The sequence below is a fragment of the Filobasidium floriforme genome (assembly GCF_021052385.1).
Source record: "Filobasidium floriforme strain CBS 6241 chromosome Unknown HD553scaffold_7, whole genome shotgun sequence".
In the NCBI taxonomy this organism is placed as follows: Eukaryota; Fungi; Basidiomycota; class Tremellomycetes; order Filobasidiales; family Filobasidiaceae; genus Filobasidium; species Filobasidium floriforme.
Window position 1 is genome coordinate 1,011,067 of NW_025763628.1, and position 25,926 is coordinate 1,036,992.

General features: G+C 51.3%; 7 protein-coding genes and 1 non-coding gene across 8 annotated transcripts; 5 read left to right on the plus strand and 3 right to left on the minus strand.

The window, feature by feature from the left end:
* The first annotated feature begins 653 nt into the window (after nucleotides 1-653).
* On the plus strand, nucleotides 654-3,140 carry HD553DRAFT_309181 (chaperonin Cpn60/TCP-1 family). The gene is made up of 8 exons (XM_046179648.1): nucleotides 654-772; nucleotides 882-972; nucleotides 1,106-1,387; nucleotides 1,472-1,729; nucleotides 1,797-1,945; nucleotides 2,022-2,722; nucleotides 2,797-2,869; nucleotides 2,931-3,140. The coding sequence occupies exons 1-8, from the start codon at nucleotides 716-718 to the stop codon at nucleotides 2,958-2,960; spliced, it is 1,641 nt and encodes a 546-aa protein (XP_046037921.1). The 5' UTR covers nucleotides 654-715; the 3' UTR covers nucleotides 2,961-3,140.
* Nucleotides 3,141-5,406, minus strand: HD553DRAFT_349274 (uncharacterized protein; the record flags this gene model as incomplete). The annotated part of the gene is made up of 9 exons (XM_046183449.1): nucleotides 3,141-3,246; nucleotides 3,313-3,387; nucleotides 3,452-3,547; nucleotides 3,609-3,634; nucleotides 3,694-3,791; nucleotides 3,858-3,888; nucleotides 3,953-4,362; nucleotides 4,431-4,659; nucleotides 4,738-5,406. 9 exons carry the CDS (start codon nucleotides 5,404-5,406, stop codon nucleotides 3,204-3,206), a joined length of 1,677 nt encoding a protein of 558 aa, XP_046037922.1. The 3' UTR covers nucleotides 3,141-3,203.
* A 956-nt stretch (nucleotides 5,407-6,362) lies between these two features.
* On the plus strand, nucleotides 6,363-6,448 carry HD553DRAFT_t33. Its single transcript has one exon. It is a non-coding gene; the product is annotated as a tRNA-Phe (tRNA).
* A 778-nt stretch (nucleotides 6,449-7,226) lies between these two features.
* On the minus strand, nucleotides 7,227-9,367 carry HD553DRAFT_309185 (aldo/keto reductase). The gene is made up of 8 exons (XM_046179649.1): nucleotides 9,230-9,367; nucleotides 9,063-9,137; nucleotides 8,743-8,931; nucleotides 8,458-8,614; nucleotides 8,144-8,307; nucleotides 7,794-7,926; nucleotides 7,612-7,686; nucleotides 7,227-7,532 (listed from the first exon to the last, which is right to left on the minus strand). Exons 1-8 carry the CDS (start codon nucleotides 9,289-9,291, stop codon nucleotides 7,347-7,349), a joined length of 1,041 nt encoding a protein of 346 aa, XP_046037923.1. The 5' UTR covers nucleotides 9,292-9,367; the 3' UTR covers nucleotides 7,227-7,346.
* Nucleotides 9,368-13,131, minus strand: HD553DRAFT_334750 (uncharacterized protein). The gene is made up of 15 exons (XM_046182161.1): nucleotides 12,632-13,131; nucleotides 12,283-12,552; nucleotides 12,015-12,175; nucleotides 11,859-11,916; nucleotides 11,642-11,789; nucleotides 11,484-11,552; nucleotides 11,401-11,411; nucleotides 11,295-11,332; nucleotides 10,953-11,233; nucleotides 10,858-10,872; nucleotides 10,639-10,781; nucleotides 10,427-10,523; nucleotides 10,010-10,260; nucleotides 9,857-9,899; nucleotides 9,368-9,769 (listed from the first exon to the last, which is right to left on the minus strand). The coding sequence occupies exons 1-15, from the start codon at nucleotides 13,063-13,065 to the stop codon at nucleotides 9,719-9,721; spliced, it is 2,070 nt and encodes a 689-aa protein (XP_046037924.1). The 5' UTR covers nucleotides 13,066-13,131; the 3' UTR covers nucleotides 9,368-9,718.
* A 1,170-nt stretch (nucleotides 13,132-14,301) lies between these two features.
* HD553DRAFT_323250 (uncharacterized protein) lies at nucleotides 14,302-16,612 on the plus strand (the record flags this gene model as incomplete). The annotated part of the gene is made up of 6 exons (XM_046181375.1): nucleotides 14,302-14,888; nucleotides 15,113-15,120; nucleotides 15,211-15,236; nucleotides 15,410-15,546; nucleotides 15,791-15,856; nucleotides 15,955-16,612. The coding sequence occupies 6 exons, from the start codon at nucleotides 14,302-14,304 to the stop codon at nucleotides 16,610-16,612; spliced, it is 1,482 nt and encodes a 493-aa protein (XP_046037925.1).
* Nucleotides 16,613-17,611: 999 nt separating this feature from the next.
* On the plus strand, nucleotides 17,612-22,552 carry HD553DRAFT_323251 (uncharacterized protein; the record flags this gene model as incomplete). Its single annotated transcript, XM_046181376.1, has 13 exons — nucleotides 17,612-17,718; nucleotides 17,761-18,020; nucleotides 18,058-18,130; nucleotides 18,402-18,934; nucleotides 18,992-19,092; nucleotides 19,328-19,413; nucleotides 19,530-19,572; nucleotides 19,691-19,888; nucleotides 19,940-20,655; nucleotides 20,744-20,748; nucleotides 21,015-21,197; nucleotides 21,558-21,659; nucleotides 21,774-22,552. 13 exons carry the CDS (start codon nucleotides 17,612-17,614, stop codon nucleotides 22,550-22,552), a joined length of 3,186 nt encoding a protein of 1,061 aa, XP_046037926.1.
* A 597-nt stretch (nucleotides 22,553-23,149) lies between these two features.
* On the plus strand, nucleotides 23,150-25,358 carry HD553DRAFT_323252 (uncharacterized protein; the record flags this gene model as incomplete). Its single annotated transcript, XM_046181377.1, has 3 exons — nucleotides 23,150-23,791; nucleotides 24,365-24,426; nucleotides 24,920-25,358. The coding sequence occupies 3 exons, from the start codon at nucleotides 23,150-23,152 to the stop codon at nucleotides 25,356-25,358; spliced, it is 1,143 nt and encodes a 380-aa protein (XP_046037927.1).
* Between the last annotated feature and the right edge of the window lie 568 nt (nucleotides 25,359-25,926).

Genomic DNA, 25,926 nt, shown 5'->3' on the forward strand with positions numbered 1-25,926 from the left:
TAGGGGTATTACAGCGAGGTCATAAGCTGACCCGAGGCCAGAAAGTTGGGATAGGGTCGATCGATTTCCGCGCGGAGATGACGCGCGTTTGGGGGGAAAGGACGATCGTGAAGCCGGCAGCCTAGGTCTGAACAGCTTGAGGGATCACAATATCACAATCACTGCTCTTATACTCTTGCCTCTTAGAGATCTTGACCGTAGATGTACAAGTCATATTGCTTTGTCCAAACGTCCGTCTCTGAGGTCTCTTGCTCTTGAGCGAAGGAATGTGTGCAGTTACAGCTGCAGCCGCGAAATGGCTTCTCGGCGCAGAAGCCTGTGGAGGCGAACTGTTACATGTGTATCTGACCTCTACAACTCTCTGAGATCCATCCGCTCGATAACACTTTGAGGTGGTTCAACATTAGTCTGTCGCTGTCGCGACCGCTCAGTGTACAGTGTCAAGGTCGGGTACGCATCGATATGATCCGAGGCGGCGATTCAAACCTGACCTTTGTAGGGGCGGAATAATACACGTCATCATGTTTTCCCAGGCTGATAGCTGATGGCTTATCAATTAATCAACCTCGCTCTCTTGCACATCACCTCGTCGCTTTCAAGCATCGATCAATTCGAAAGTGCAAGTCCAGGTCTTCTGATCTCGAACTCAACTCCCCATAACAAACCTTTCTCAATCCATCCAAACCAAAAAGCAGAGCATATCTACCTGCCCAAAATGTCTCTCAAAATGCCCAAGGGCGGACAGATGCAGCTGTTCAAGGACGGTTACAAGGTGAGCTACAGCTCTTGATCCGACAACATTTCGTTGAGGGTCTGCGGTATGCGAGTCTCAGAGTAACTGATCATATCACTTACCTCGGTTATATATCTGATTCTGGTAGACAATGTCCGGAATAGAGGAGGCTGTGATGAGAAACATCCAGGCTGTAGGGGAGTTGACCGAGATTGTGCGGACGAGTTTCGGACCTAACGGTATGTCACCACGAGGAGCTTTTACAAATCGGTTTCGCACTGCATCTTTCTGACCAATCCTTTTCGCTTTACATACCCTTCCTCCTGGACCGCTTCGGAACCTTGACCTTGCTTCGATGTTGAAATCTGGCAGGCCGAAACAAGCTCATCATCAACCACCTCGGCAAGCTCTTCGTCACCTCGGACGCAGCGACCATCATCCGCGAGATCGAAGTCGTCCACCCCGCTGCCAAGTTGCTGGTCATGGCCTCGGAATCACAAGAGAGCGAGATGGGGGACGCTACCAATTTGGTATTGATCTTGGCTGGAGAACTGTTGAAACGGGCGGAAGGGTTGTTGGTCATGGGTTTGCACCCTAGTGAGGTCATCTTGGGGTACGAGATGGCCGTCGCAAAAGGAAGAAAAGAGCTCGAGGGTGAGTTGTTGAAGGCCTTTATCGGTTTCGTTTCTCGAGCCCGCTGACACATGAATAACACCGTCCGGCTATAACCTGACGCAGACCTCGTCAAGGCCGAACTCCCCACCCCGCTTCCTACCGCCTCTCAACTCGCCCTCTGCATCGAACCCGCTCTGACGTCGAAACAACCCAACGCCTCGGCCCGTCTATCCCAACTCGTAGCCGAAGCTTCTCTGGCCGTCATGCCGACTACCCCGAAGGATTTCAACGTCGATGCGATCAGGATCGTCAAGGTCCTCGGTGGAGGTGTCGAGGGGAGCAGGGTCGTAAGGGGGATGGTTTTCGGAAAGGAGCCGGATGGTAGGTAGATTCGGATTCGTATTGGAATGCTCGTGCCATGCTGATCAGCTTGATTGATCATCTGTAGGTAATGTCAAGAAGGCAACCAAGGCCAAGGTAGCCGTCTTTTCGTGTGGACTCGATATCGCTCAGACTGAGACCAAGGGGACGGTCCTGCTGAAAAAGGCCGACGAGCTCTTGGACTTTTCGCGAGGCGAGGAGAAGCAGCTGGAGGGAGTGCGTATTCAGATTTCGGCTGATGATGGCGAGGCTCGCTGACGAGACTAAACTCGCTTGCCGGGAACATTTGCAGTACATCAAAGAGATTGCCGATTCGGGCGTCCAGATTGTCATTGCTGGAGGTGGAATCGGCGATCTGGCTCTTCACTACCTGAACCGATTCGACATTGCCGTCGTCAAGATTGTCTCCAAGTTCGATCTCCGACGTCTGTGCAAGGTTGTCGGTGCCACCCCGCTGGCACGATTGGGTGCACCCATGGCCGAGGAGGCTGGGTTCGTCGACGTTTTCGAGACGGTCGAGATCGGTGGAGACCGGGTGACGGTGTTCAGGCAAGAGGCTGGTGAGAGGACGAGGACGGCGACGATCGTGCTTCGAGGCGCGACTGCCAACCACTTGGACGACCTGGAGAGGTCGCTGGACGATGGGATTAACACGGTCCGAGTGCTCTTGCGGGACGGTCGACTCGTACCCGGTGCAGGTGGAGCCGAGTTGGAACTGGCAAAGCGGGTAGCAGAGTACGGTGAAAAGACCTCTGGGTTGGCTCAGCACGCCATCCGGAAATGGGCCGAGGCGATGGAGGTGGTACCCAAGACGTTGGCCGAGAATGCCGGTCTGAATGGCGAGGACACTGTCAGCGCACTCTACAAGGCGCATAGCGAGGGAAAGATCGACGTCGGGGTGGATATCACCGGGGCTAATGATGGGACGATCGAGACCGTCAAGGCCAATATCATGGACCCCTTTGCCGCCAAGGATTGGGCCATCAAGTTGGCGTGAGTCGATGCGATTTTTTGTTGGGCGAGATCATACGAGCTGTACTGACGCGATGTGCATGCCCTTATCACAGCACCGCCGTTGCCGTTTCCATCCTGCAGGTAGACAGCATCATCGTCTCCAAGCAAGCCGGTATCGCACCTCCCGTAAGTTCGCCTTTTCGCTACAGACCGTCCAAAGCTCATTGATCGCGCTCTTTGTACACAGAAACAAAGCGGCAACTGGGACGAAGACTAGTTTATGGATCGAGAGAGAGGGAGAAGGAGTTTTTTTCTGGCATAGACACGACCTTACGTCTTTTTCGCACGATCTTGCTCGGCTTCACGTTCGCTGTAAAAAAGTTGTTTCGTCCATCCCACTCATGGAGAGTGGTTCCAAAAGGCATACAATACAATGCAAACAGGCGATACCTCCGGCTGAACATGCGTAACTTCTGTGTGCTCATACATGATCCTCCACGTCGGGTGGCAAGTGCTAGTCCTATTTGTTCCCCTCTTTGTCGTGGTGCCAACGATGCAGAATCCTGGAGACGAAACATGCTCAAATTGCTAGGCTTACGACGGAAGCGCGGGCGCGGAAAGCTACTTACTGATGATACACGAGCTGATAGTCGCCTTGAAAGCCGTTCCAGCTTTTGCTTTGAAACGCTCCGAGCGGGTAGATCCTGCTCAGGAAGGTCTGATCAATATGCGCTGCTCCATCGAGACACGTTGTGGGCTTTGGCTTACAAGACGTCTCCAATCCTCACCGGGTGATTTATTCCAGACAGCTGTTTCGGGTGTATGCCGTACCGGTTCAAGAGATACCGGAAGACACAATCGGTACTGCAAGAGCACACTCTGGTAAGCACTGATAGTTGAATTGGTCTCCAGGAAATGCGTTTACAAGATGCCTGGTCCGGTCCAATCCAGCTGTCGTCCAAATTGTCAGCACGGAGAATGCGTTCGAAGAGCGCTTAAAGGGGACTTACGATGCGCCTGTTGAAATCAGTGCCGGAACCTAGGTCGGTCTGATTGATCCGGAATTGTTCCGAGTATCGCAGAATTTGTCCAACAACGTCCAGATACACTGTAGGGCATGGCCAGATTGCGTTTCAGATGGCATGTTCAGCTGTTGAGCGGTCACTTAACTTACCTGGATGATAAGGTTGTGCGCCCATCGTCCACTAATTTGGAATATTCTTCAGCAAAAGTATGATCTCGGGCGGAAACCATAGCTCCGGGACGCACCTGAACAAACTGCATGCTCCGAGCGTACCCTCGCTTTTTCCAATCCGCTTTAGTGTGCGGAGCGTCAAACTCGACTGCCAGTACTAGCGCTGGCAGCTCGGTCGCGTCGTCCAAATTCGCAGAGATGGCCTCTTGTAGCATTTCCCCGTTCAGGACCCCTGCATCCGCTTTTCCGCTTGCGAGTTGGCTGGAAGGCGCTTCTTCTTCGGATTTCGGGTTCGTAGGATTCTTGTCCGGGGACAGTGAGAGGAGATACGGCGCAAGGGTAAAGAGGGGGTCCGAGAGGATATGGGCGTTGGGAGAAGGTATTTGTAGCCCAGGCCATTCAGATAAAGGTCGAACGCACGAAGTATCGCTGTCGGTGTAAATTCCGCCGTCCATGAGCAGTTTCAGGTATCGGAATGTGTCGGCTACAAAGTATGATCGGTGATCAGCACCGTGACACAGCCAGCGCGTGAAGGATGTCAGTGGTGCCCACATCTCAAGACTCCGCGAGGAAGCGCGTTAAATTCTTCTATGAAGCCCAACAAGTTGCCTTCGTATCCTTCCTTTTCTTCATCAAAGTCGCCGTTCTGCAAAGCCTGAGCTAAAGCCTTTCTTCGTCTTTCCAGGTTGACCTCCTCGTACGCCTTGAACTTTTCTTTGATCCAGGCTGCAATGGCGCGGTCGTCGTACCAGGACACCGTCCAGTCTAGGTTTGCATTTGCCTGTCATCAACGAGCGAACTATTTTAGTTACGACTGATCGTGAAGGCACGAGGCGCTTCATATAGGTTGATGTCTTACCCAGCTGTAGAAGAAGAACGGCAGATCGTTTTTCACAGAGGTAGCGTAGATCGCCTTGGGCAAGCCACCTTTAAGGCTGTTCCCTGCGCTTTCCTGATGGATTCTGCCTTTACCTTTGCCATCCGTTGGGAACAAGCTTAAACGCTCTTCCACCACGTCCCAGATCGTGCCGTGTTTGTCGTCATGCGGTCTCGCAAAATAGTCCTCGTAGAACCCTCTGAGCTCGTCCCGGTAGTTCGGGAGGGAAACGTAGGGGATGTCTACATTGAGCTCGGCCTTGGTCTGATCTGCCCGGAAACCGGATTGAAGATGCAAGAGGCGTTGTTCTGTGAGGTTGACGATGGTATCGATCGAGATTGCTCCGGGCGGCAGAGAAAGAGCAGGACGAGTGTATTGGGGGAAGAATAGGGCCGAGTTGGTGTAAAGGTAAGTCCAGACCGCCAGGGCCCCCAGAATCCATAGACATGTCCTGACAGGTCTCCGTGCTGACAAGACTGGTCGTAAGCGGGCGATCGGCGAGGACGATGAACTTGACGAATCGGCCAACACATCGCCATGAGTTTGAGTATCGAGCAGGTCTTCCTTCAAGAAAGATTCTCGGCTTGGTGTGAATAGTCGTTTCCGGGTGGTGGGCGACGGAGGCACTGAATCCAGATACACGGCGGACATCGTGGACCGATCGTGGGATTCGGTTATCACTCGATATGAAATCCGGTTTGAGTTCCAGTGCAAACTGGAATTATCTAGACTATCCTTGAATCCAGTATGATATACAATATCGGGTGTTCTGATGGCGAACGAGTAACCCCTTTCAACCTTTCCAGGGTATTTTTGGCAGTACCAGACCCTGCCATTGTGATCGAACACGGCCCAAAGGTATCGTGGTTTCACGTCAAAGGCAGGCTTTAGATCACGTTTCAAAGGGATGAAACGCGCGCGTTTAGCATCCTTAGAGCACGTTTCAGGGGTCCCTTATTGAAATGCTCACACCCCTAAAGGGGAATCATGCCGTGACGTATTTCGGACCTCCATAGCGGTAAGATATCCTCGATGGGTCAGATGGACTGCTCACAATAGGGCCATATGAATGGCAAATTGCAACAACACAGCAACAGTCCGGCCAGGTCCTTCCAGAGAAAGGCCAACAACGGCCTGGGACGCAAGCTAGCATTGGATTCTAAGAAGTGGCTGCTATCTGTGCCGATTTCACATCTCAAGAGATACGCGGGTTGATACTCCATGATTTGCATAGCCTGAAGCATGCGGGGCTAACGGTCACAACGTCCACTGGTACCGCACTACCCCATGTCGATGACAAGGCCGATGGACAATCGCCCAAGTCTCGCCTAGGGACACTCACGTAATTTATGGTCGGGTGAAAAGTGACAGCCAGTGTCTTGGCTCACCACCACTTGAGCAAGGTTTTACAGCACGAGTGCCTTATACCGAGGTCCCAGTAAGGGTGCAACAAAAGGCTGCCCCGTCGGCAGATCGTTAGATCGGCACCGACCATTGGGTTTGTAGCCTCAGGGTGACGGGTTAATTGGGTTCCGATTGATTATCCATTTGTTATGCATTACACAATGTTCTCTGATATTGCATAACAATCCTTTACAAACATCTCCGTCACCTTAGCTCAGTTGGGAGAGCGCACGACTGAAGTCATTTGTTCGAATTCGTGCGGTCGCTTGTTCGATCCAGGCAGGTGACAGTTCTTTTTGCCTTTTTCGCGCTGTCCTTTTCCCGTTTTGGCACGATACGGCGGTCCGGAAGGGATCACCAGCGCAAGATTCATCCTGAAGATAATTTCCCCCGAGTAAATGGTCTGGGCTTCGAGTTGGATGATGACTGTCAGGCCCCCCACTCTGTACCCGAAAGAAGCCATCGCACAGCCGGAAGCGTTATCATTCGCCACCGGATATCAATTGCCATCGAAAGATTACGCGCCAGCCCATCCAGGTTTGGGGACCGGGCTACTTTTGTCTGTTGGAGAGATAATGAGTCTTGAGATGTGCATTGTCAGTTGAATTATGTTGAAGATGAATCGCTCGGCAAATTCATCTGGTTGCGATCCTGGTCACCACCTGCTTCCCACAACGTCCAGCTTTTCTCCGTGATGTCTCCTATAACTATTCGAGATGCTGGCCATGGGTGCCCGTCAACAGTCTGAATATTGGTGGTAACAGCATTGCCAGTTGGAACGATAAGTTTGGGGCCATGGAATGGGGATGTCACACTCGTCTCTTCTCCTCTCGAGGCGCGCTTCGACCCCGACGGTTGAGATTCGAGGAGCGCTTATCGCAGGATATCCAGTCAAACGATAAAGTTCGCCCCCTTCCCAGATGCCTGTCGCGTGAATCTCACCACTGGCAATAAAGCATAGCTGGAGATCAGTCCTGAGAAGATCAAGGGCACATGCCGGTCTCGATCGAAGAGGTGAGGCATGCTCTGGCTCCCGCTCGATATTTGGATGTAGACCTCCTTAGTTTCAAAACCAGACCAGCCCTCTTGTCGACATCATCGTTGCCTTCTTGTTTGTTGATCGTCTTATTTGCTGATCAAGTCGTTACAACCTTTCGATTCTACAACTGCTCACATCGCATCTGACGCTAATCCTCCCTTCCCTTGCCCCACAACAACCCGTGCCCGTTGTTGGCGTATCGGTCTCCGGCGGGCTTGAACTTGCTCAAGATGCCTTCGATCTCGCCGAGCTCTTCCGAGGAGAGGTGGACGTTGACGGATTGGATATTTTCGACGGTACGTTTGGCTGAGCCTGAGCCGGGAATAGGGATGATCTGTGCGAGTGTATAGTGGCACAGGAGAGAGTTAGTTGAGCTGAGGGTGGGTTGGCACGAATGGGTGTGGGGGACTCGCCTTGTCAGACTTTTGGAGCAACCACGCCAAGGCCAATTGACCCGAAGACACTCCCTTCTTCTCGGCGATCGCCGTCTGCATTACATCCAGCGTTGGAGCGTCAGCTTGATTTCCCCCCCCTTCTCTGCCACGGGCGCTCGGACAGGAATCAGGAGGAAGTGAAGGATTGCCACTGGACTCACGAGCTTGTCGACGATCTCCAAGTTGATCTTGAAGTTGTCCCCCTGGAATTGAGGATTCTTCTTCCTCACATCGTCCGCAGGGATATCTTCGGGGGAACGGTATCGTCCCGTCAACATTCCTCTTCCAAGGGGTCTGTGTTGCAGGTAAGTGTGTGGTATGGTATCGTGTTATATGGTGCCGAAGATGTGAAAGTCGAAGTGAAGGAAAAAGCGTCAAGTCGGAACGACATGATACGATGTGGATGGGAGGAAGGAACAACGAAATCCGCTCAATCCAGATCAGCTCTTTGAAGATTTCAAAACAGCGATACCATCTTTATACCAGTCAAGCTAGAGCCGGGCAGACTCACGAATAAGCGACCACAGCGATCCCCAATTCCTCGGCGACCTTGACGACCTCGAGCGCTTCCGGTTGGAGGTTGAACACGGAGATCTCGATCTCGGCGGCTGCGATCGGATGGACGGCGTGGGCTTTCCGGAGAGCTGTCGGGTGGATCTCTGAGACGCCAATGTGCTGCGTTTTTCGACGTTTCGTTGTTGATCGCAAAGCGGGGGTGGGGCATTGTCATGGTGTGGTAATGTAATGATGTGATATTGTGATGATATCAACTTCAACTTTGAGTACCGAAAAGGCCGAGATATCTCGAGTGAGAGCAAGACTAACCTTGAAATGCCCCTCTTCCTTCAACTCGACCAGGTTTTTCATGATCTCCTCGATCGTCATCGTAGGGTCTACACGGGCGACCTCGTAGATGTCGACTTTCTTCTTGGGACCGAGGGCGGTATGGATCCGGTCGAGGTCTGCTCGGAGGTTTTCCATGCTATGTACAGTATCATGTGTATCATTATGTGAACATGATATGCGATGCGATACGAGGAGGTTCGATTCGAATCCCATGCGAGAGATACAAGACACACACATGTATATAAAGAGGAGAAAGTTACTCACCTAGCGTCAATCCCACTGAAGATCTTACCCCCCTTCGCACCCCCTTTCACACTCAAGACGACCCGATCCACATAATCCGGGTATTTGTCGAAGAACCGTCGGAGGAGTTCGAGGTTGGCTGTTTCTGATCCGGGGTTCCCGTAGAATGCGCCGGAGTTGATGAAGGTCGCTCCGGCGTCTACGGCGGATCTACAAGTTTCGAGGTTTTGGTTTATATTAGGAAGGTTTAGGTAAGGAGAGGTTGGTTGATAGAGTTATAGGGGGAGATGAGAAGATGTAAAGAGATAGAAAGGTTGAGCAAGGTCGTCAGACCGACTCACTTGATGGAAGCGAACGCGTCTTCATCGCTCTTGACCTCTTTAGGGTCACACCAGGTCATCATCATCGCTCCGAACCTAGATTTTAGAACGTCATATTTCAACCCAGTGCATCTCGATCGATCAGCGTCTATATCTTTACCTCTGGAAAGCGAGGACGAGGTACTGACCCGATGGCTCCGACTTGAAGGCCGGACGAGCCGAGTTGACGTTGAGCGATGGGGGAGGTCATGTCGTGTATATCTGGATGTATATGTCTACGGTATGATCTGACTTCTAGGATTGTTATTAATTATTATCGATAGCTTAGAGCCTCGTATATGATATGGAGGTAGAGGTTGCGATCGAGTTGCACGATCTGACCTTATATAACCCCCCGACGCACGACGACCTCCACCTGTCCACCCTCCACTCCCCGCGACTATCTAGTGCTTCGTCATCATCGTTTGATTCCTATTCTCGGCACACACAACGTCCGATGCCGAACATGTTTCGTATTCGCATCCCCCATCTCTGGCCTCTGGATTGCATAACTGCACTCTATGCGTCTTGACATCGAGGACACAATCATCCCCTCAGTCTCACAAGCCGCAAGTTGGAATTCGAGACAGGTTAGATAGGTTGATCGATGAGATCATGCTATGTCATGTCATGGCATGTTAGGGGCGATACGTAGCGGCCTCCCGATCGTCCGACCAGGCGCGTCGGTACTAGCAGCAGTACATGTATGAATAGTGTTGAACGTCAGATTACCGTACCGGGACCCTTTGAGCAAAAGACGGGATCGCCTGACTCACCTCGAGCAATAACAAGAACATGTAACTCTGCATATCTTCCCACCTACAGCCAAGCCCAGTAAAGTAACCCTTGTTATGCGTTAGCTAGCCCTCTTTTTCCACCGGTATTGAGAAGACGAAAAGGAAAAGGAATGGAAAAAGGCCGAGACGCACCTAAGGTTTTCCTTGGCCAGCCCCATCCCCCGCTTAGCGATCTCCTCAGCCACTCCCTCTCTCGTCCCTTCTGCCGCCCTTTTCTTCTCTTCTTCTTCTTCCTTCGAGGAAGACCCGGTAGAGGTAGAGGAGCTTGAAGCCCCGTCAGGCGCTCCATCCAGAAAAGCGAGCACGTCCCAGAGGTCGGTATAGTCGTATTTGAGCGGGATGTAGTGGTACCACGGGATCGATTGGGCGGTCCACCATTCGGGCTGCTCGGCTCGACGTTTCAGGGCGGATTCGAGATTGAGTGAGGTTGGGAGTGAGTTCCATTTCGAGATTAGGATTTGCGATGATATCAAGGATAAAAAAGAATATAGAGGCAGGGCAGTGAGAAACGTGACGAGGAAAGGTACAAATGGCGGGAGAGGAACTCACGTAGATGGTACTCTTCAACACGACGCTGTTCGTCGACAAGAGTTTCTGCCAACGAGAACTCCAGCCGTACCCATCTACGTCTAGGCGGTATCGATAGCTGCCAACGACACCCATGTCAGCATATCAAACATTATTGATTATCAGCTCGTAGTCGAGCGGCAAACGGTCCATGAAAAGGCGGAAGGAGCGGAAAGGCGCCAGGGGGGACTCACGGTAAAGTCTCTTCCAGCGACATCTCCCCCACCCAAGCATACTCGCTCAACATCTGGTCGCAGGACGGTTCGTACTCGGGGCATTCGGGGTATTGAGGTCCGCCGTCGAGGCGACAGGCTTCGTCCGTCGGTCCTGGACCGCACTGATCGTTATCAGAGAGGGATTGCAGTAGATTGGGTCAGTCGTGATGGGTTCGAAGATTAAGAGAGGTAACGTACGATGTTATGGACATCCTTGAGTAGCAGTATCCAAGTCAGTCGGGTGAAGTGCGAATTCACGAAAAAGAAAACAAGGAAAGGCTCGGTGTGCTCACCCCTTTAACCAGGCCGACGTTCATCCATTTTTCAATCAGGTCGTTCTCCTTCCACGTCCCGACCTCAAGCCCGCCGCCACTGCTGCTCACGTCCCCAACACTACGGCCGAGCAGGACGACAGCCTCTGCTTCCTCGGTCGTATTGCCGACCAAGTGCGACAGACGATGCCGTTGAGAAGCCCTCCAATCGTATCGATCTCGATGAAAAGCGCCGGTCAAGGTTCCTCGCCAGACGACCTTGTGTAGAGTTTTTTCAGACCAGGGGGTGGTAGGAGCTTGGTCTGTGAGCGGGTCGACAATGAGCCAAGCTCTTTCAACAGATGGGAGATAATGATGGCTTACCTCGGACGGCTCGAGTAGGTGTTCCGAGCATGTCAGCGCTACAAGGCGGCGGGACGATCTGTTCAGCTAGGTTTCTTGTTCATCGCTTTTATGAGAGGAGACTTACCCGTGCATGGGCTTATGAACAGAATTTATCCAGCAGAATGTATCAGACACGATGACATCTGGGCATATGAACATCAGACTCACCCTCGACACAGCTAATATGGGAGACAACGGGCGCATGATATGATCGCTTTCCATGATCAGCTCGCCGTTCTGTCAGCCGTACCCAGTTTCAATTTCCGAATATCAGCCTGCGAAATCACCCCGCGAGCGGAAAAAACGAACGAAATGACCCGACTCACCAACCGCAACAGATCAGGGTTCTCGCAAAAGTCCATCGATTGAAGGTGATCGGAGATGAACGACTTGGTGCTTGTCGAGCTGGACGAGTTGAAGTCGACTTGTGCGCTCTCGAAGGCTTCGTCCAGGGCTGGGTTGCAGGTCTGTGACCTAGTTGCAGGGAGACTAATGAGTATGGTAGAAGGAACAGCATGGAGCAGGATGAGCTGTGCGTCTTACCAGCCTCGACGAGTGCTATACTCTTCTTCGAGCTGTTCGAGCAGGTCGACATCCCATTCTACACCAAAAGAGAACCACCATGATAAACACCTCATACCGTCAGCGTGAACTCAAACCCAAAACATCGACATCTACAAAATGGAAGTTCGGACTGACCTCGTCCATCCCGAGCCAACTTTCTTGACTCTTCCATCAACCAACCGGACGACAGCCTGCACCCCCCATCGCGGACGCACATGGTCATTTGGAGTGGCCATTCGGGTTGTTGTGCGGTTGGGAGGAGGGGAACGATTTCTTTCAGGAGGTCGGGGTAGTCCCTGTGATTGTAAATTATAGGACGAGCACGCGGCGGGTCAGATCAACGTCGGGAAGGGGGAATTCACTATTCAGAGGAATAGGGAAAGAAAGGGCGAGAGAGACTAACCAACGGGGTGACATATAGCTGACCATGAAATCCGTATTATTTATCCCGATCAACCCGTCCGCCTCGACGACCTCCAGCTTCAACTCTTCTTTATCGGCATCAGAGGCGGGGTGGAAAGTCATCCCGAAGACGCCCTTGTCTTGCTGCAGCTCCAGAGCTCGGGTACGGAGCAGATGCGCTGGGAGGGACAGGTACGGGAGCACCGAGAGGTGGGCTTCGGGGATGAGGGAGGGAATAGGAGTGGATGATATGGAGGTTGTGAATTTGAACCTATAATTGCGAGGCATAAGGGTCGCTGATGACTCTCGCAGACAGGGCGTCTTTGGAAGAGGATGAGCTTAGGACTAACCATCTGTCGAATCCCTCCGGGGGATCCAAGCCGAACGTCTCTTTATAGTTGGTCACAGCATCTTCGAGCGTTCTTATTGACTCTCTCAGGTCTCGCATCTCTACCGCTTTTTCCTCAGCCTGCTCCATAAGCTGGGCGATCGGATGTTGAGCTCGTATCGTCTTGCCAGGAGCAGGGAGCTCGACCTCCATCAACCCCTTCCCTGAGCCCAGTCCGTCATCTGGTATCCGCTGTTCATCCCCGGTCGTCGAATACGATAGTATCAAGAAAAGAGTGAAGATGACAGCCACCCCTCCGGCGATGACCCCTGGATTTCGTAACGATTTCGGTCGTCGGCGACGCCGAGGTGAAGGAAGAGGAAGTCGGCCGTCCGCTTCTTCTGCTTCGGGATCTTGGCCCGCCGTATATTGTCGTAAAGGGATGTAATCGGTCATTATCGGGAGCTCAAACAGGCTAGCATTAGATTGTGACAGAATGGGTATGGCTAGACCTTTTGTTTGAGTTGAGATGGAGGTTCAAGTCGAGATCGAATTGTCGAAATGGATCAACAATTCGATCAACTCCGAGATGGATATGCTCAACGGAAGCAAATTACGTAAGCAAGCATTCACTTCCGAAGCCATTGAGGTCGACGTTAGGGCAGAGGCAAGACTCTGTTTTCCTGTGAAGTGATAGATGATGGTCAGCCCGTGGGGACCAAGCATCGCAGAACATATCGTATCTCACGGAATGACGCATTTCTGTCGATCAGTATCATCCAACAGCGAACTAATCCTGAGAGTGACGCTGTCTCCATGTCGATGAAATTTACTGGGAGTCTGTCCCTATGTATTTCACCTCTAGCGAGTATGCTTGAGAATCACAAGGAGTTCGTACAAATCGTTGAACAGTCAGCGATATCCACAAATTCACATTGTCCGCTTACTGGCGAAGGGAAGATCGCGCAGGAAAGGCCATTCGTCGGAAGTTGACTGCTGCTTTCGAAGCGCTTTTCTCGGTGGACTAGTGGTATCTGACTGAGAGTCGAACTTGGTCGTCGTGCTTAGGACTACTATGTACTTATAGGTTGGTGGTGCAGTATGTGAAGTTTGTCCTGTGACATGGCAAGGCAATGACGAGCAGACGGAAACAACGGCTTGCCCGGACATGAGTCCGGTGCTCATTGAGACTATGTACGCGCAGACCGACGGATCCAATCATCAACTTGTAACGAATGTTCGCTGTGGGTTCAGGAAGGCTCTATTTTCACCGCAAAGATCCAACTTGATCCGGAGAATGTGCGAGCGATCGCCAATGAGCCATGCCGTAAGCGACGCGCAACCTGAAACAAGGGCATCGTAGGCCGAAACAAGTGGTAGGCGCGCGCTCGCTCAAAGGGGACCTCGTGCGTTTCAGGATCGAAACTCCGCGCCGAACTCGCCCAGGAGAAGATCAAAGGGGATCTGCCTCCAACCCCCCTTGAAAGCCCCTGAGAATTCAGATGAAAGGAAAAAAACTCTGCGTCCCCTTGTTCCTGGAGTGGCCGATTGACCGGACCAGTCAATATGAATGATATATAGAGAGAAGCAGCCTGCACGAGGTGATACTGCTGTGTCGACTGCTCTTCTTCATTCATCTTCACTATCAGCTAACAATAAACAACCAACTCACGATTTACACCAATCAACCACATGTCTCACTCTACCGGTCCCCACGACGACCATACCTCGAACGTTGCGGTCATCGCTCAGCTTAACAAGCTCGCCGGCGTCTACCTCGGTAGCGGCGGGTACGACGAGGACGCCTACTGGAACATGAGTCAGACCTACGACGGTCTTCCTGCCCAAGCTCACCACGCGAGGACTCAGTGGGAGCAGCGAGACTACGGTCTGAACGGCTACAGCGGCCTTGAGTACTATGAGACTTGGAAGACCGTCAAGAAGGCTAGGGTGCTGCACGAGTTTATCCTCGCTGTTCATGCTCACGACAAGGAACAGAGGGATGCCGGTCGGCTCACCTACTACTCGAGCCCTCTGGCTTACAATGCCCAGACCGGCGATCGGGATCAGATCTGGTGGACCAACCATGATGCCCTCGCCGGTCAATTGACCGCCAAGAGCAGGCAGGCGAGGGAGGGAAAAGTCAAATTTGACGAGGGGCAGCTGCATCAGCTTACCGATGCTGCGAGGAACGTCTACCAAGGCTACACTACCCAGGAGGAGATGGACCAGATCCATGACGCTTGTGTCCATTGGTTCCTGCAGCGGGACACCACCAAGTTCTGAGCAGCCTAGCCTACCATGATCGCCGTTGTCCACGCCAGTTGTTCAGCTTTGTAATCTATACGTTTGTAGGTTTGTCGCCCTATCCAAGTGTAATCCAATGACTTGTGCACTGTTTTAAACGGGAACAAGCCTTACAGGACGTCGAATGGTTGCACATAGCGAGGTTTATTGATCAGCCGAACTAGACCGATTCTGCATTGTCGCTGCCGTGGAAAAGATATATGAGTAAGTAGTTTGACTTGAAGATTTCGTTCCTTCCACCTGGTCAAAATACATTCGAGACGAGTGATGCCGCTGTGATGGTAGTTTGACCAGCAAAAGGGGCGATGCCCACTCATGCCGTAAGCTGTCGAGTAGTGGGAAGGAAGCGGGTACTCCCAAGCTCTTTTTAGCCGGCTTTACGACAAGTTCTAGTTCTAGCCGCTGATCCCATGGTCCCTTGATAGGTATATCACACGTCACTGCATAATCTGGGGCGCGTGACATCGCCACTGTCGATTTGCATCCATTGCAGGTGTCAAAAAGCCTCAACTTTGAAAGCTACATGGCAGCAGCCATGCAATGCTTGGGGATGCCAAGACATGAATATTGGCCGCCAGCAGGGGCCTTATACTTTTACTGTGCCATATTTGTCTCCAATGAAGCGTTCTAGTAAGTCGAGTCAAGTATCAACCAAACCACCCATGCTTCACTGACTGGCTATCCTTTCCACAATGTGATGCCCCAATCCTGGTCAGCGTCGACCGATTGCGTGACGTTTCAAGGTTCGAAACAAAGGAGCAACTGGTGGTGCTTGTATCATCACGCCAGCTTGGCACGACCCATACTATATATTTGGCCGCGCATCCCAAGAGTGAGGGGATATCGGAACAGAGGGAGTTTTCAATGTGCACAGCTTCATCTCGGCACAAGCTATATCAAATCCTTCGTTCAAACAGCAGACTTCGCAACCTACAGTATGGTAAAGAGAAAAAACGTCGACTTCTCCTCAGAAGAACCAATGGATTTGTCTGGGATAACAGCCGAATCAATCACGCTGTTCTCGCAAGTCGATTCCAGCTGTGAATCCTCTGGAGCGGTGCTTGGAAAAGACGAAGAGTCGGTCTGGAAATCTCTTGTCAGGCTATACCGCAGGGGCGAGTGCCTTCAGATGCCTGACCGAGCCACCAGCATCGTTTCTTGGGACAGCACGCTACAGAGCACGATCGCTACAGTCTCGGGGACAGGCTTGACAGCGAAGCACAGGAAGGAAGACGAGGTTTTCTTTGACGGATTCGCGTCTCGCTACGCACAGGCAATCTTGGACGTCTACGATACAAGGCCCAAAAACACGTCGAAGCCCGCCTTGGAATCAGCTGTAGAATGGATGAGGAAACTTCCTGCGGCAGTCGAAGTCCGGCAGCCCGTGATAGGCACAAAGAGAAAGAGACTGCGGCAGAGGGAAGCGACGAGTCAGACCGCGAGCTCCTTGATGACTCGGATCGACTCTGTGGTATTCCACATTGAAGAAAGTTTAGGAGTGCTGAATCTGGTACACGGCAACCATTACGACATCGACGAAAAAGACCGCCCTTTTTTAGCGGTCGCATGCATTCAAAGACCTTTCTTGAGCCAACACGTGCCAGAGGCAGTCTTTGCACATATATGTCGTAGAAGGTTCATGGTTACACAGGAGGAACGAACCGTGAAAGAGGTCGACTCAGACTTGTCAATGTGATTGAAGATAGTTTAGTAGTCGTATATACAGCAAACTTAGACGCTATACGTTTCACTCTAGCATTACCTACTCGATTCGACTGTCCCAGTTTTCGACGATCTCGACTGCCAGCGGACTCAGTAGCAGCTGATATATCTGCGCATGAAAGACTAGCTGCGGGTTACTTATCGTATCACAGTTCTATATCCGCTTTGCAGAAATCCCTTCGAGTCATAGAATTTGATAGTATGAATCTTGACTGTCAAAACTCCCTTTGCTTTGTCCAGTGACCTTCGGCATCACCCAACATTGTCAAGAGTACCCCTAAAATCTCCCTCATGGCCTCCTGAACCGTGATCCGAGGCGTGGTCTCGCTCTGATTACAGGACTAACGGATGTACTAGTACGCCTTCCGATTCACTTTCAATCAGACGGAGCCAGACGCTAGATGATCCACTACTACTTTGGCTTCTTGTCAATGAATACAGAGGCCGCCGATTCTTCACCCGACCGGCCCTGTCAGAGCTTACACAATACGCTACATCGACAGTATCGTATACTATATATCGAAGGATATGCATTCGACCTGAACTGGCCGATCAGTCAAAGTTACCCCAACACCACTCGGTTGCCTCAGGTCTCACACGAGGATATGAACTGGAATGATCTATAGGACAGAAAGATGGTCGTCTTGGAGGGGATTCAAGCGTTGGCCAGTATATCAAGCGCTGTTCTTTCTCTTACACCCTCGTCAATAGGAGATGCTGAAGAATAACTATAATTGATGCGGAACCGGCAGAGGAGGGGGCCTGACTCAGAAAACTTATTATATTGCTGACTCGCGAGCGAAATTCGACACGTTTCCCGGGTTGATCATGCCGAGATCTACTGTAGGGTCGCCGACTCCGGTTGAAGATTGCAGCCGGAAACCTGTACGAGATGAGTGTGACAGAAGCAACAGGGTAGAACCCTGTGAACCATTCAGCCCACATTTCTATCGAGTTGCCGTGAACATCTCGCATGTTCAACAACTTGAAATCGATCATTCCACTGACCCTATCTCTGCTCTCTTTCGCGGTGTTGGCGATGGTACCCGGTGGCTCGATTTCGGGTCATGATCCGTCGATGTGAGCTGCCTACCCCCTCACTCGCCTGCCAACCGATGTCAGGACAAGGGTTCCTTTCATCGCAATCACGACAACCATCGCGCTAGATGGTGTCAGTATTGTATCGTATCGTCGTAGCAGGACAAGGAGGGACGGTCGGCTACGCCGAGCTTCTCAAAGCTGGTCACCTGATCGCATGCGTGATAGCGCCATCTGGTTTATACGTGATAGATTGCCTCCTTTGCTTTCCGCCCCCCACCCCCAGCATGACGAGAGCTGCGAGTTTTGCACAGAAGGCGACATTCCGATGCGATTGAGCGAGTGTAAGATGATCATTTGACCTTCGATGTTGTGAGGCAGGTCAGGGAGAGCAGGTCGATGTGGCGCGAGAGCACGTGATTGACAAACAGCCACCGCGCGCACGTGATGCCAGGTGAAACGGTAGAGGAACGGAGAAGTGTCAAAGGAGAGGGATGGTTCTCCGTGATAGCGACATACGACTTGCTGCAGCCTCTCATGCCTCTCACGAATATAAAAACTGGTCCTCAATGCCTTCGATAATCAAACGTTGTCGTGGGTCTGTTGTTCTTGTGAACGCATCGATTCCCAAACCCCCTACCACAACCTGCCCTCATTCGACCCGCTACGCATACATTCCTCCACACAATGGTCGACGTTCCTGAACTTACCATCCGATTTCAGAGCACCGGACTTGACAACGAGGGGGCAACGACCGGACAAAGTGAACCAAGTCTTGAGCAATCGTTTGTGACTGCCGCTCGAACGGAACTCGAGGGTGGTTCGACGCAAGGGGATGGAATCTATCACCTCCTGGAGCGCTACGAACATCTGAAAGATGATCTTGAAGCCAAGGTTACCAACAAAAGTTCTGTAGCGGATCAGGAGGGGAGAAACCTCGTGGCAGAAGCCTTGGATAAGGGTCGGGCCTTGCAGGTCATCGAAGCTTATCGTTGCCGAAATTCCTCGGGCTACGTGGACGACCAGCGGAAGGCGAAACTTGATAGGCTGTTCGAAGAGTATCGGAAAGACCGGACAAAGGAGGCTATCCCCTATCTCGATCCGTTTCAGTTGATTCGAGCAAGGGACGCATGCTTTGCAGCCTTCCCTCGACCCGGTGGAGCTTTCGTTCCGAGGGAGGTTTACTTGGATCTCGTCAAGTGGATCGTCCGAACCGAAAACCAACCAAAGGTCGTGCCAGAAAGCATCAACCCAGACAGTGCATCTTTCAAGTCTGAGAACAACTGAACTGCTATGTAGACCGAACTCTTTGTAGATTGTGTTGTGATTCATGAAGACTGTCTTCTCATTGGACGACCTGCACAATTTCATCTCGATGTCTTCCCCGCGGTGCATGATACGAGAGAATATAGCTGTGTCGGTCTCATCTGAATTCTCGTTATCGCGGAATCGGTCGTTCCCGTCTTGTCTGAGTTCTAAACGATTTGCTTAAGCTGAAGGCTGCCTTCGACCGTATGTGAGATAGTTGTGTACAGACCATGGGCTACTAGTGAATGCTAGATGACGAGAAAACTGACAGAGAGATTCCGGATTAAGGTTCATGTTATCCTCCAGGCTCTGAGCTTAGCACATTTCATTGCGAATGAAGTAGAGACAAGCGGAGTTAGGACGTTCCTTGCTAGCGATTTGTCCTATATTGCGTCAATCAACTTATCGACGTGTCATCGACCCTGAAAGGTCAGTAGAGCAGATACAAACAAACCAGATCCATCAGTTTCAATCAATGGAACGATAATTGTCAAGTCTGGCGCAGGCTGTCGTGAGAGACGACCAATTTAATCGGGCCCGATTAGGGCGACACGGTTTGCGTACGAGGCCATGTGGCGTAATCACCACGTGCGCGCTTTCGAGTGAAACAAGGTGAGAACGGAGAAGCCTCAAAGGAAAGATATGGTTCTCTGCGGTGATGGCGTCTTGGTAGGACAGATGGCGGTTTACCGACTATATATATTAGAAGATCCTCGCAAAGCACGGAATGAGCGATTCGCTTTCGCTTCGCGGTTGTCGTTATCCTATTGGACCCACCAAACCGATCCACCTCGACCTCCTTAGAACGAACTTCTTCAGCCAAAAACACATCGACATGGATCTTCTAAGGGACAGGAGTGATATTTCGGTATCAGAGGCAAGTACGGACACATCATCGTTCGCTGTAAGTTGCGCGAGAACAATCAGCGACATGGTCGATCATCTGAAAGACCAGTGGACGGAGGCTGGAGCCACCACATTGGAGCAGTCATACCGTCGATACGAGGGTACCTTGCAGACAGCTCATCGTCTGTCCTATACTTCGAAGAGGTTTCAGGTCCGGACTACCCGTAAAGCTGTGCGACCTCCTGCCTCTGCCAAGTCCCGTGCGATCACGAGTAAACCTGGAGGTCGCGTGGACAAGAGTTCTCGTTTCGCCAGGGGGTCCCGGCTGTCATCGATGTCCCACTCGTTGGAGACTCGGACAGAGCATGGGACAGAGGAGGTAGAAAAATCCGATGTAGATTACGAGCAGACGATGGATGCAGCAAAGGGCATGATCTTATTCGGAGCCTACAGAGAACGTCAGCAGCCCTCAAGCGCGATAGACCTCAATCATTCTTGGTCGTTCGACAGGAACTTGGAGATATACCAAAGGCATGCGGCGAATACAGCGGGGCGCCGAATTCCCGAGAAACTCGAGTGGGAGAGGCTGAAGGAAGCGTGCTTTGCTGCTTTCCGACACCCTTTCATATCGGAAGGGATCTTCTTCACATTTTGCGAGCTGTTCATGCGCCATGCCATGATCGATGCAGAAGGGCTCGAGGAAGAGCTTGCATCCCTGAAGATCGATTCTCAGAGTGAAAAGTCAGAGCAGCATCAGACCGAAGCCTCGCGGCAGAATCGCGACCAGCAAAATGATCAGGACGCAGAAATGTACGAGCTGGAGTTGTAAGATACAGATAGACATATGTATTCTTTTGAGGTTGCAGCTTTCGGTATTTCATCCATCCATGACATCGTGTGGGATTGCGAATAGCCACTGTGAGTTCAGTGGTATTTCAAGAGTAGGTATCGATGAGCTTCTCTCCAGACCTTAGATCGCCGCCATGAGCCACGAACAACCTCAATCACGCTTCATGATGTGAGTTCCTGTCTACAGTCAGAGAACGATACGACGCGAAGCAGTGGCACCCCTCTGACATGGTGGTCTAGCCAGCTGCCAGGTGGTCTGGATCTATATCCCCAAATGGTAGTCTGAGAGCGGGCGGATAATACCCTCCACCAACATACCCTCTTGTTTTTACGAGCGAAGAACTCAGAGGTTTTTGTGATTTCTCTGGGGGAGACCTCTGGTCCCGTATCATCTGGAGCCTTCCGCAATCCGAGCTCGGTGGAAGCTAAGAGCCAATCGACAAAGTCTGAAAATGATTCAGCGAAGGCTCAAAGCAAGATCAGCCGCATCCGCCGTGGGAGAGTAGCGATGCATCGAGGTTCGTCTTCTTGAGAATAGAAGAGGAGGACTTTAGTTGTGCTAATATCAGTAGCAAACTTGTGGTATCTTCAGACCAATCGATCTGGCTCCTACTGCGTTAAGTTCATCGTAATGCCTGAGGTGGATCATGTTGTATGACTCGATAAGCATGAGAATTCACACACATCATCTCTTCACAAGGCATTACAGGACGCTAAGATACCGGTGGATTGAGCCGCTTGTCAGGTCACCAGGCGGTCCAGATGATAAAGGTGATCCGACTCCGCCGTGCCGCCTTCTCGTGTCACCTGCCGCCACTGAACCAGGCTTGTCGTTCGCCGCGCGCGCCATTGCATCGACTGAAACAGGAGGTCCGCAGGGCAATATGTGAAAGGAAAACCATGGATCTCAGTTTGGAGACCCTACTCAAATCAAGGCGTGCTGGAAACCTTGGTCAAGGTTCATAAGCCAGCTGGCGATAGTGAGTCGCGGCAACACTGATTCTTGAAATTTTCTCACCTTCCCGAAACCCAATTTCAATCTCGATTCGAAAGTAGAAATCTCAGCAAAATGACCCACCATTGCGGTACTCAAGCCTTGTCGGTCTCGACCGCTTCATCGAGCGTCATGTCGACCAATACTCAGGCGGAGCAGTCTTTTCGATTACTGCCTGACAGTCACGATCAACGAGATGACATTACTAAGTTCAGAAAAGCTTATATTGAAGCTGAACCGATCTTTATGGAAGCCGCCTCAGATGCGATGTCAAAAGGCTATCAACTGAACTTCAGCGGCTCGTTCTCTCGGCTCTCTGTAGGAACGGATTGGGGTACTATCCGTACCATCGCGCCTGAGTACGCAAGCGAAGAAAAGCTATGGCGAGACAGGATCAGCAGATGCCGAGCTTTGATTATCTGGCATGCCTACAAGAATGACGAGGGGACGCTCGATCAAGAAAAGCAAGAAAGGCATTATCGCCTAGTTCAACACGATATAGAGCGCTGGGAGACCGATTACAACGAGGATGTCGAGAACAAGGTCAAAATCAGACTCTTGGACTCGAGCGACCAGACCCAGGATTCAGCCGAGCGGGACCACATCGTTCTGGACCCGAAAAGGCTGGCACAGGCCATTGACAGCCTGTCCTCTCAGCTTCCGGACCTTGTGTTCGAATACGGAGATTTCAAGGCTGTATGCGGAATCGCGATAGGGGAGTCCAGTACTACGGGGCTTGTGCACTCCCTCACTCTGGAGGAGCACGCCTCGGGAAACGAGACCGAGATGGGAGACAATAACGATGATGATGGGTCTGAATCGGATATAGAGATGGGTGGCATGGAGTTACGGTCAGGCCGAGTGGTGAGGAGGGGCTAGCCTAGGTGGATGCGTCAGTGGGGATTATGCTAAGGCAGATATTGTCAAAGGAAAGAGCTTGGTGCATATTCAACTTGCTAAACTATAATGGGTTAAACAAAAGCTTCGGTGCTGTTCACTGGAAGATGGTTGGATGACAAAGGTTTCAAGATGTGACATATAATAATTCTTTCTGAGACAGAAGAGAGCACATGAAAGAGAATGCAAGGTCAGGCTGAATTGGCCAGCTCTACATACTCACTGAAGGAAGAACATGGGTATGGGCGATCCAGTGATGGAGGGAGATGAACCGTGCATAAACAACTCAGTCAGCCTCCCAGATTCGCTTTGATTTAGGAGCTAATGATGATGAAACCAATCCTTGCGTTGAGTGAGAAACCTCCTGATGATTACGTGATGTGTCAGGTGACACAGGTGACACTATGAAAGGATTGCTATGGTTCTCCGTTGAGATCGCGTGATTCTGGACAGCGCTAGTATCCCATCAGGTATATATACCAGATAGGTACGACTGTGATCCAGTATGAATCCGAAGTCAGGTGTTCATGCTTGTCTTTCTATCCACCCAATCCACCGTCTTCTGCATCACCGAGCGGCATGCGACCAATCAGTCTGATTTTCGAGGACCCGTTATCTTCCTACGGTTATCCGCGCTCTGACCTCGAGACAACGGCTGAGGAAAAGCTTTCCTCTCTGTGTGCCAACTGGACGCTTGAGGGTGCGGAAGATCTCCGGGAATGGTACTCCGTCAACGTCGACAGTTTGGACATGGAATTGTCAGACTTGCGTGAATCGGAAAACAAGGCTGCACCTTCCGTTGCGTCAACGGACACAACAGGGGGTAGGCGTCGCCGCAAGAGAGCCGAGTACTACAACACACTGCGTCGGTTGAAAGTATGCATCATACACGGTGTCTACGTGAAGGGGGGTTCTGAGCTTGACAAGGAGATAGGATTTGAGAAACGGAACCTCTTTGAAGGGTGGAAAACTAAACTTGAGGAGAAATATGAAGACAGTCGCAAGGTACTGCCTGATGACTCTGCGTGGAAAAAGCTCTGGAACGCTTGCTGGGCTGCCAGGGTCGACCCGAGAGATCTCCAAGGAGGAACGATGTTCGAGTGGTTCTGCTCATTGCTCGAGCAATTGAGTTCCATCGAAACTCCAGAGGCCGCCCCTGAAGACACCCTGTTCAGTCCCGCTCTGGAAAACGGGGACGGAGCGCAGGGCAAGGCTGACAGAGTTCCAGAAGCCTAAAACAAGGACTAAGCGATCGAGATCTGTAGCGTTACGATTCTGTACCATAGGAAGATCGGATCGAGCTTGTATCTTACGTAGTGTAACATGATATTGGTGTGAAAATGGAGGCCAACACTCTAAAAGTCTGCCTCACAGCGAGAGCGATTCCCTGTGGAGCATACTTGCAGTATTTGAGCTCACTGTTGGGACAGGTAGATGGGCTTCACTACCTGAGATTGTATAAACGAGTACTGGACCAATCTGCAATGAACCGAGTACTGATGCGCTGCAGGAAAGGCAAGACTAGGCGAAAGCGGAGAGAGATCAAAAGAAGTGCCCTGCTTCTCGATCTGTAGTGGCGTCATCAGGTAATTTTGCAGCCGCGTGGATTGAGCTCTTCGAGGCTGGCCATCTTCCCGCAACACGGTTACGCGAGATTTGAGTATAGACGCTGCTAAAGTCGGTGACCTCATGACGCTCGAAATCCGTGTTGAGGAAATCGTTCAAGCGTTCCAGAAGCGCTAGCAACTGGTGATGTTTAAACCTGAACGACTGAGATGTTCGAGCCGCCGTTAGGTTTGGCTGCAACTGAAGGGGGTTCTCGAACCTATCGATCCTCCTCGATTGCGCAATTTCAGGTAACAACTGAGCCGTTCGACAGGTTTGCCGCCTGGCGTCGCATGTCATCATCGCGACTGATGTACAGTAGTGGCGCGCGCGCCACGTGATCGAATGTGAAACAAGGGGTGGAGGGCGAGCCTTGAAAGGAAAGCATGGTTCTTAATCCAGGTTGCGTCTCGACAGAGCCGTAGAACCAGCAAAGTTATGGGTGTAAAGTGCCACATATTTCTGATCTTGAGATTCAGTCAGGCCAGGCCAATTTGACTGACACCATACGCTCGCTACCCCCTTCTTCGCACAATCATTACCCACGTCCCTCAACGTTCGATGCAGCAACCTTCATACACTACGTCTGGCAACTCTGGCGCGAGCCTTCACGAGGTGATGCAAGATATGGACAGCATAATTCGATCCATGCAAGACGAGTCCGAACTCTCAGTCTTACTACTCGAGGAGTACTGCAAAATGGAGGACAGCCTAGAAAGCGGCTTTGCATAAACTAGCAATCAGGTCATCCCATGCCGAAGCGCCTCCGATGTCTACACTATCTGTATTAGCTTCAAAAGCGGACACCGCCCAGCCGAAACCTGATTGGCTGGAAGTTGCCGATCGGGGTAATGCTGTCATCGCGGCCAAAGCTTACAAAAACGGAAGAAAGTCTTCCTGGGGGCTGGACGGTATCTCCTTGGCGATGGTTCGGAACGACCTCGAGAAGCACAAGGCAGCTTATGAGGTAAAGAAGAAAACCTCACTTCGTGACCTCGACCTGGAACTCTTAGCGAGCGCATGCTTCGCTTCCGGAAAGCTCAGAACTCTGTCAGAGAGGGGCTTCGAATATTTCAGTGAAGAACTAGGCGTAGTTAAAGATGCGATCCAAACGCCATCTGGGTCTTCTGCAACCTGCACCGCCGAAGACATGGGCAAGGCCGGAAAAATCAAAGTTGATTAGTTGTATAGTGACGTTTCGGGTTTGCATTTGCTTTCTGATGGAAATGGTCTTGATGATGTTGTTGTATATATCCTCAGGTTTGATATATCATGCAATCAGTATGAATTGTAGGGGCAGCGCTTTCGGTTGTTGAGGCGTCGGACTCCGCTTCATTCGAATGCTGATCGGCGGTGCCCGCCAAAATACTCTTGTTGAGAAGCAAATCGAGTAACTTTACGGAGAATTCGATACTTTGAGAGTCTGTCAGTGCACATCATATCATGCAGTACCAAGGATGCATAACCCCGATGATTTGTTGGATACGTAGCTTGCGGATCCGATAAGGGCATGTTTGCAAGAGCAACAAGTCGGAACATAATGTGACCATAGGGTATTGGGCTGGACGTCATCAGTTGATGCTATGCCAAATCGAGGAATGAAAGGGACTCTTGGCATGAGATGAATGGCAGGCTTGCAAGGGCTCGAGTTGATCAGGCAGGAAAAGTATCTGGTTTGCTTGTCGAGAAGGTGTCCCGCGACAGAAAGCAGTCTTAACTGAAAACGGTGCAGATCCGAACTGGGTCTGAAC

What these genes read in the sequence shown, in the direction of transcription:
- HD553DRAFT_309181 (XM_046179648.1), top strand. Translation starts at nt 716, where the DNA reads ATGTCTCTCAAAATGCCCAAGGGCGGACAGATGCAGCTGTTCAAGGAC. An exon ending in AGGAAGAAAAGAGCTCGAGG is followed by an intron (nt 1,388 to 1,471) that starts GTGAGTTGTTGA and finishes AACCTGACGCAG; the next exon opens with ACCTCGTCAAGGCCGAACTC. An exon ending in GATTGGGCCATCAAGTTGGC is followed by an intron (nt 2,723 to 2,796) that starts GTGAGTCGATGC and finishes CCCTTATCACAG; the next exon opens with CACCGCCGTTGCCGTTTCCA.
- HD553DRAFT_309185 (XM_046179649.1), bottom strand. Translation starts at nt 9,291, where the DNA reads ATGACCTCCCCCATCGCTCAACGTCAACTCGGCTCGTCCGGCCTTCAA. An exon ending in TGGAGATCGTCGACAAGCTC is followed by an intron (nt 7,687 to 7,793) that starts GTGAGTCCAGTG and finishes GATGTAATGCAG; the next exon opens with ACGGCGATCGCCGAGAAGAA. An exon ending in TGCTCCAAAAGTCTGACAAG is followed by an intron (nt 7,533 to 7,611) that starts GCGAGTCCCCCA and finishes ACACTCGCACAG; the next exon opens with ATCATCCCTATTCCCGGCTC.
- HD553DRAFT_334750 (XM_046182161.1), bottom strand. Translation starts at nt 13,065, where the DNA reads ATGACCGATTACATCCCTTTACGACAATATACGGCGGGCCAAGATCCC. An exon ending in GTTGGCTCGGGATGGACGAG is followed by an intron (nt 11,917 to 12,014) that starts GTCAGTCCGAAC and finishes CTTTTGGTGTAG; the next exon opens with AATGGGATGTCGACCTGCTC. An exon ending in TGTTCTTGTTATTGCTCGAG is followed by an intron (nt 9,770 to 9,856) that starts GTGAGTCAGGCG and finishes TACTGCTGCTAG; the next exon opens with TACCGACGCGCCTGGTCGGA.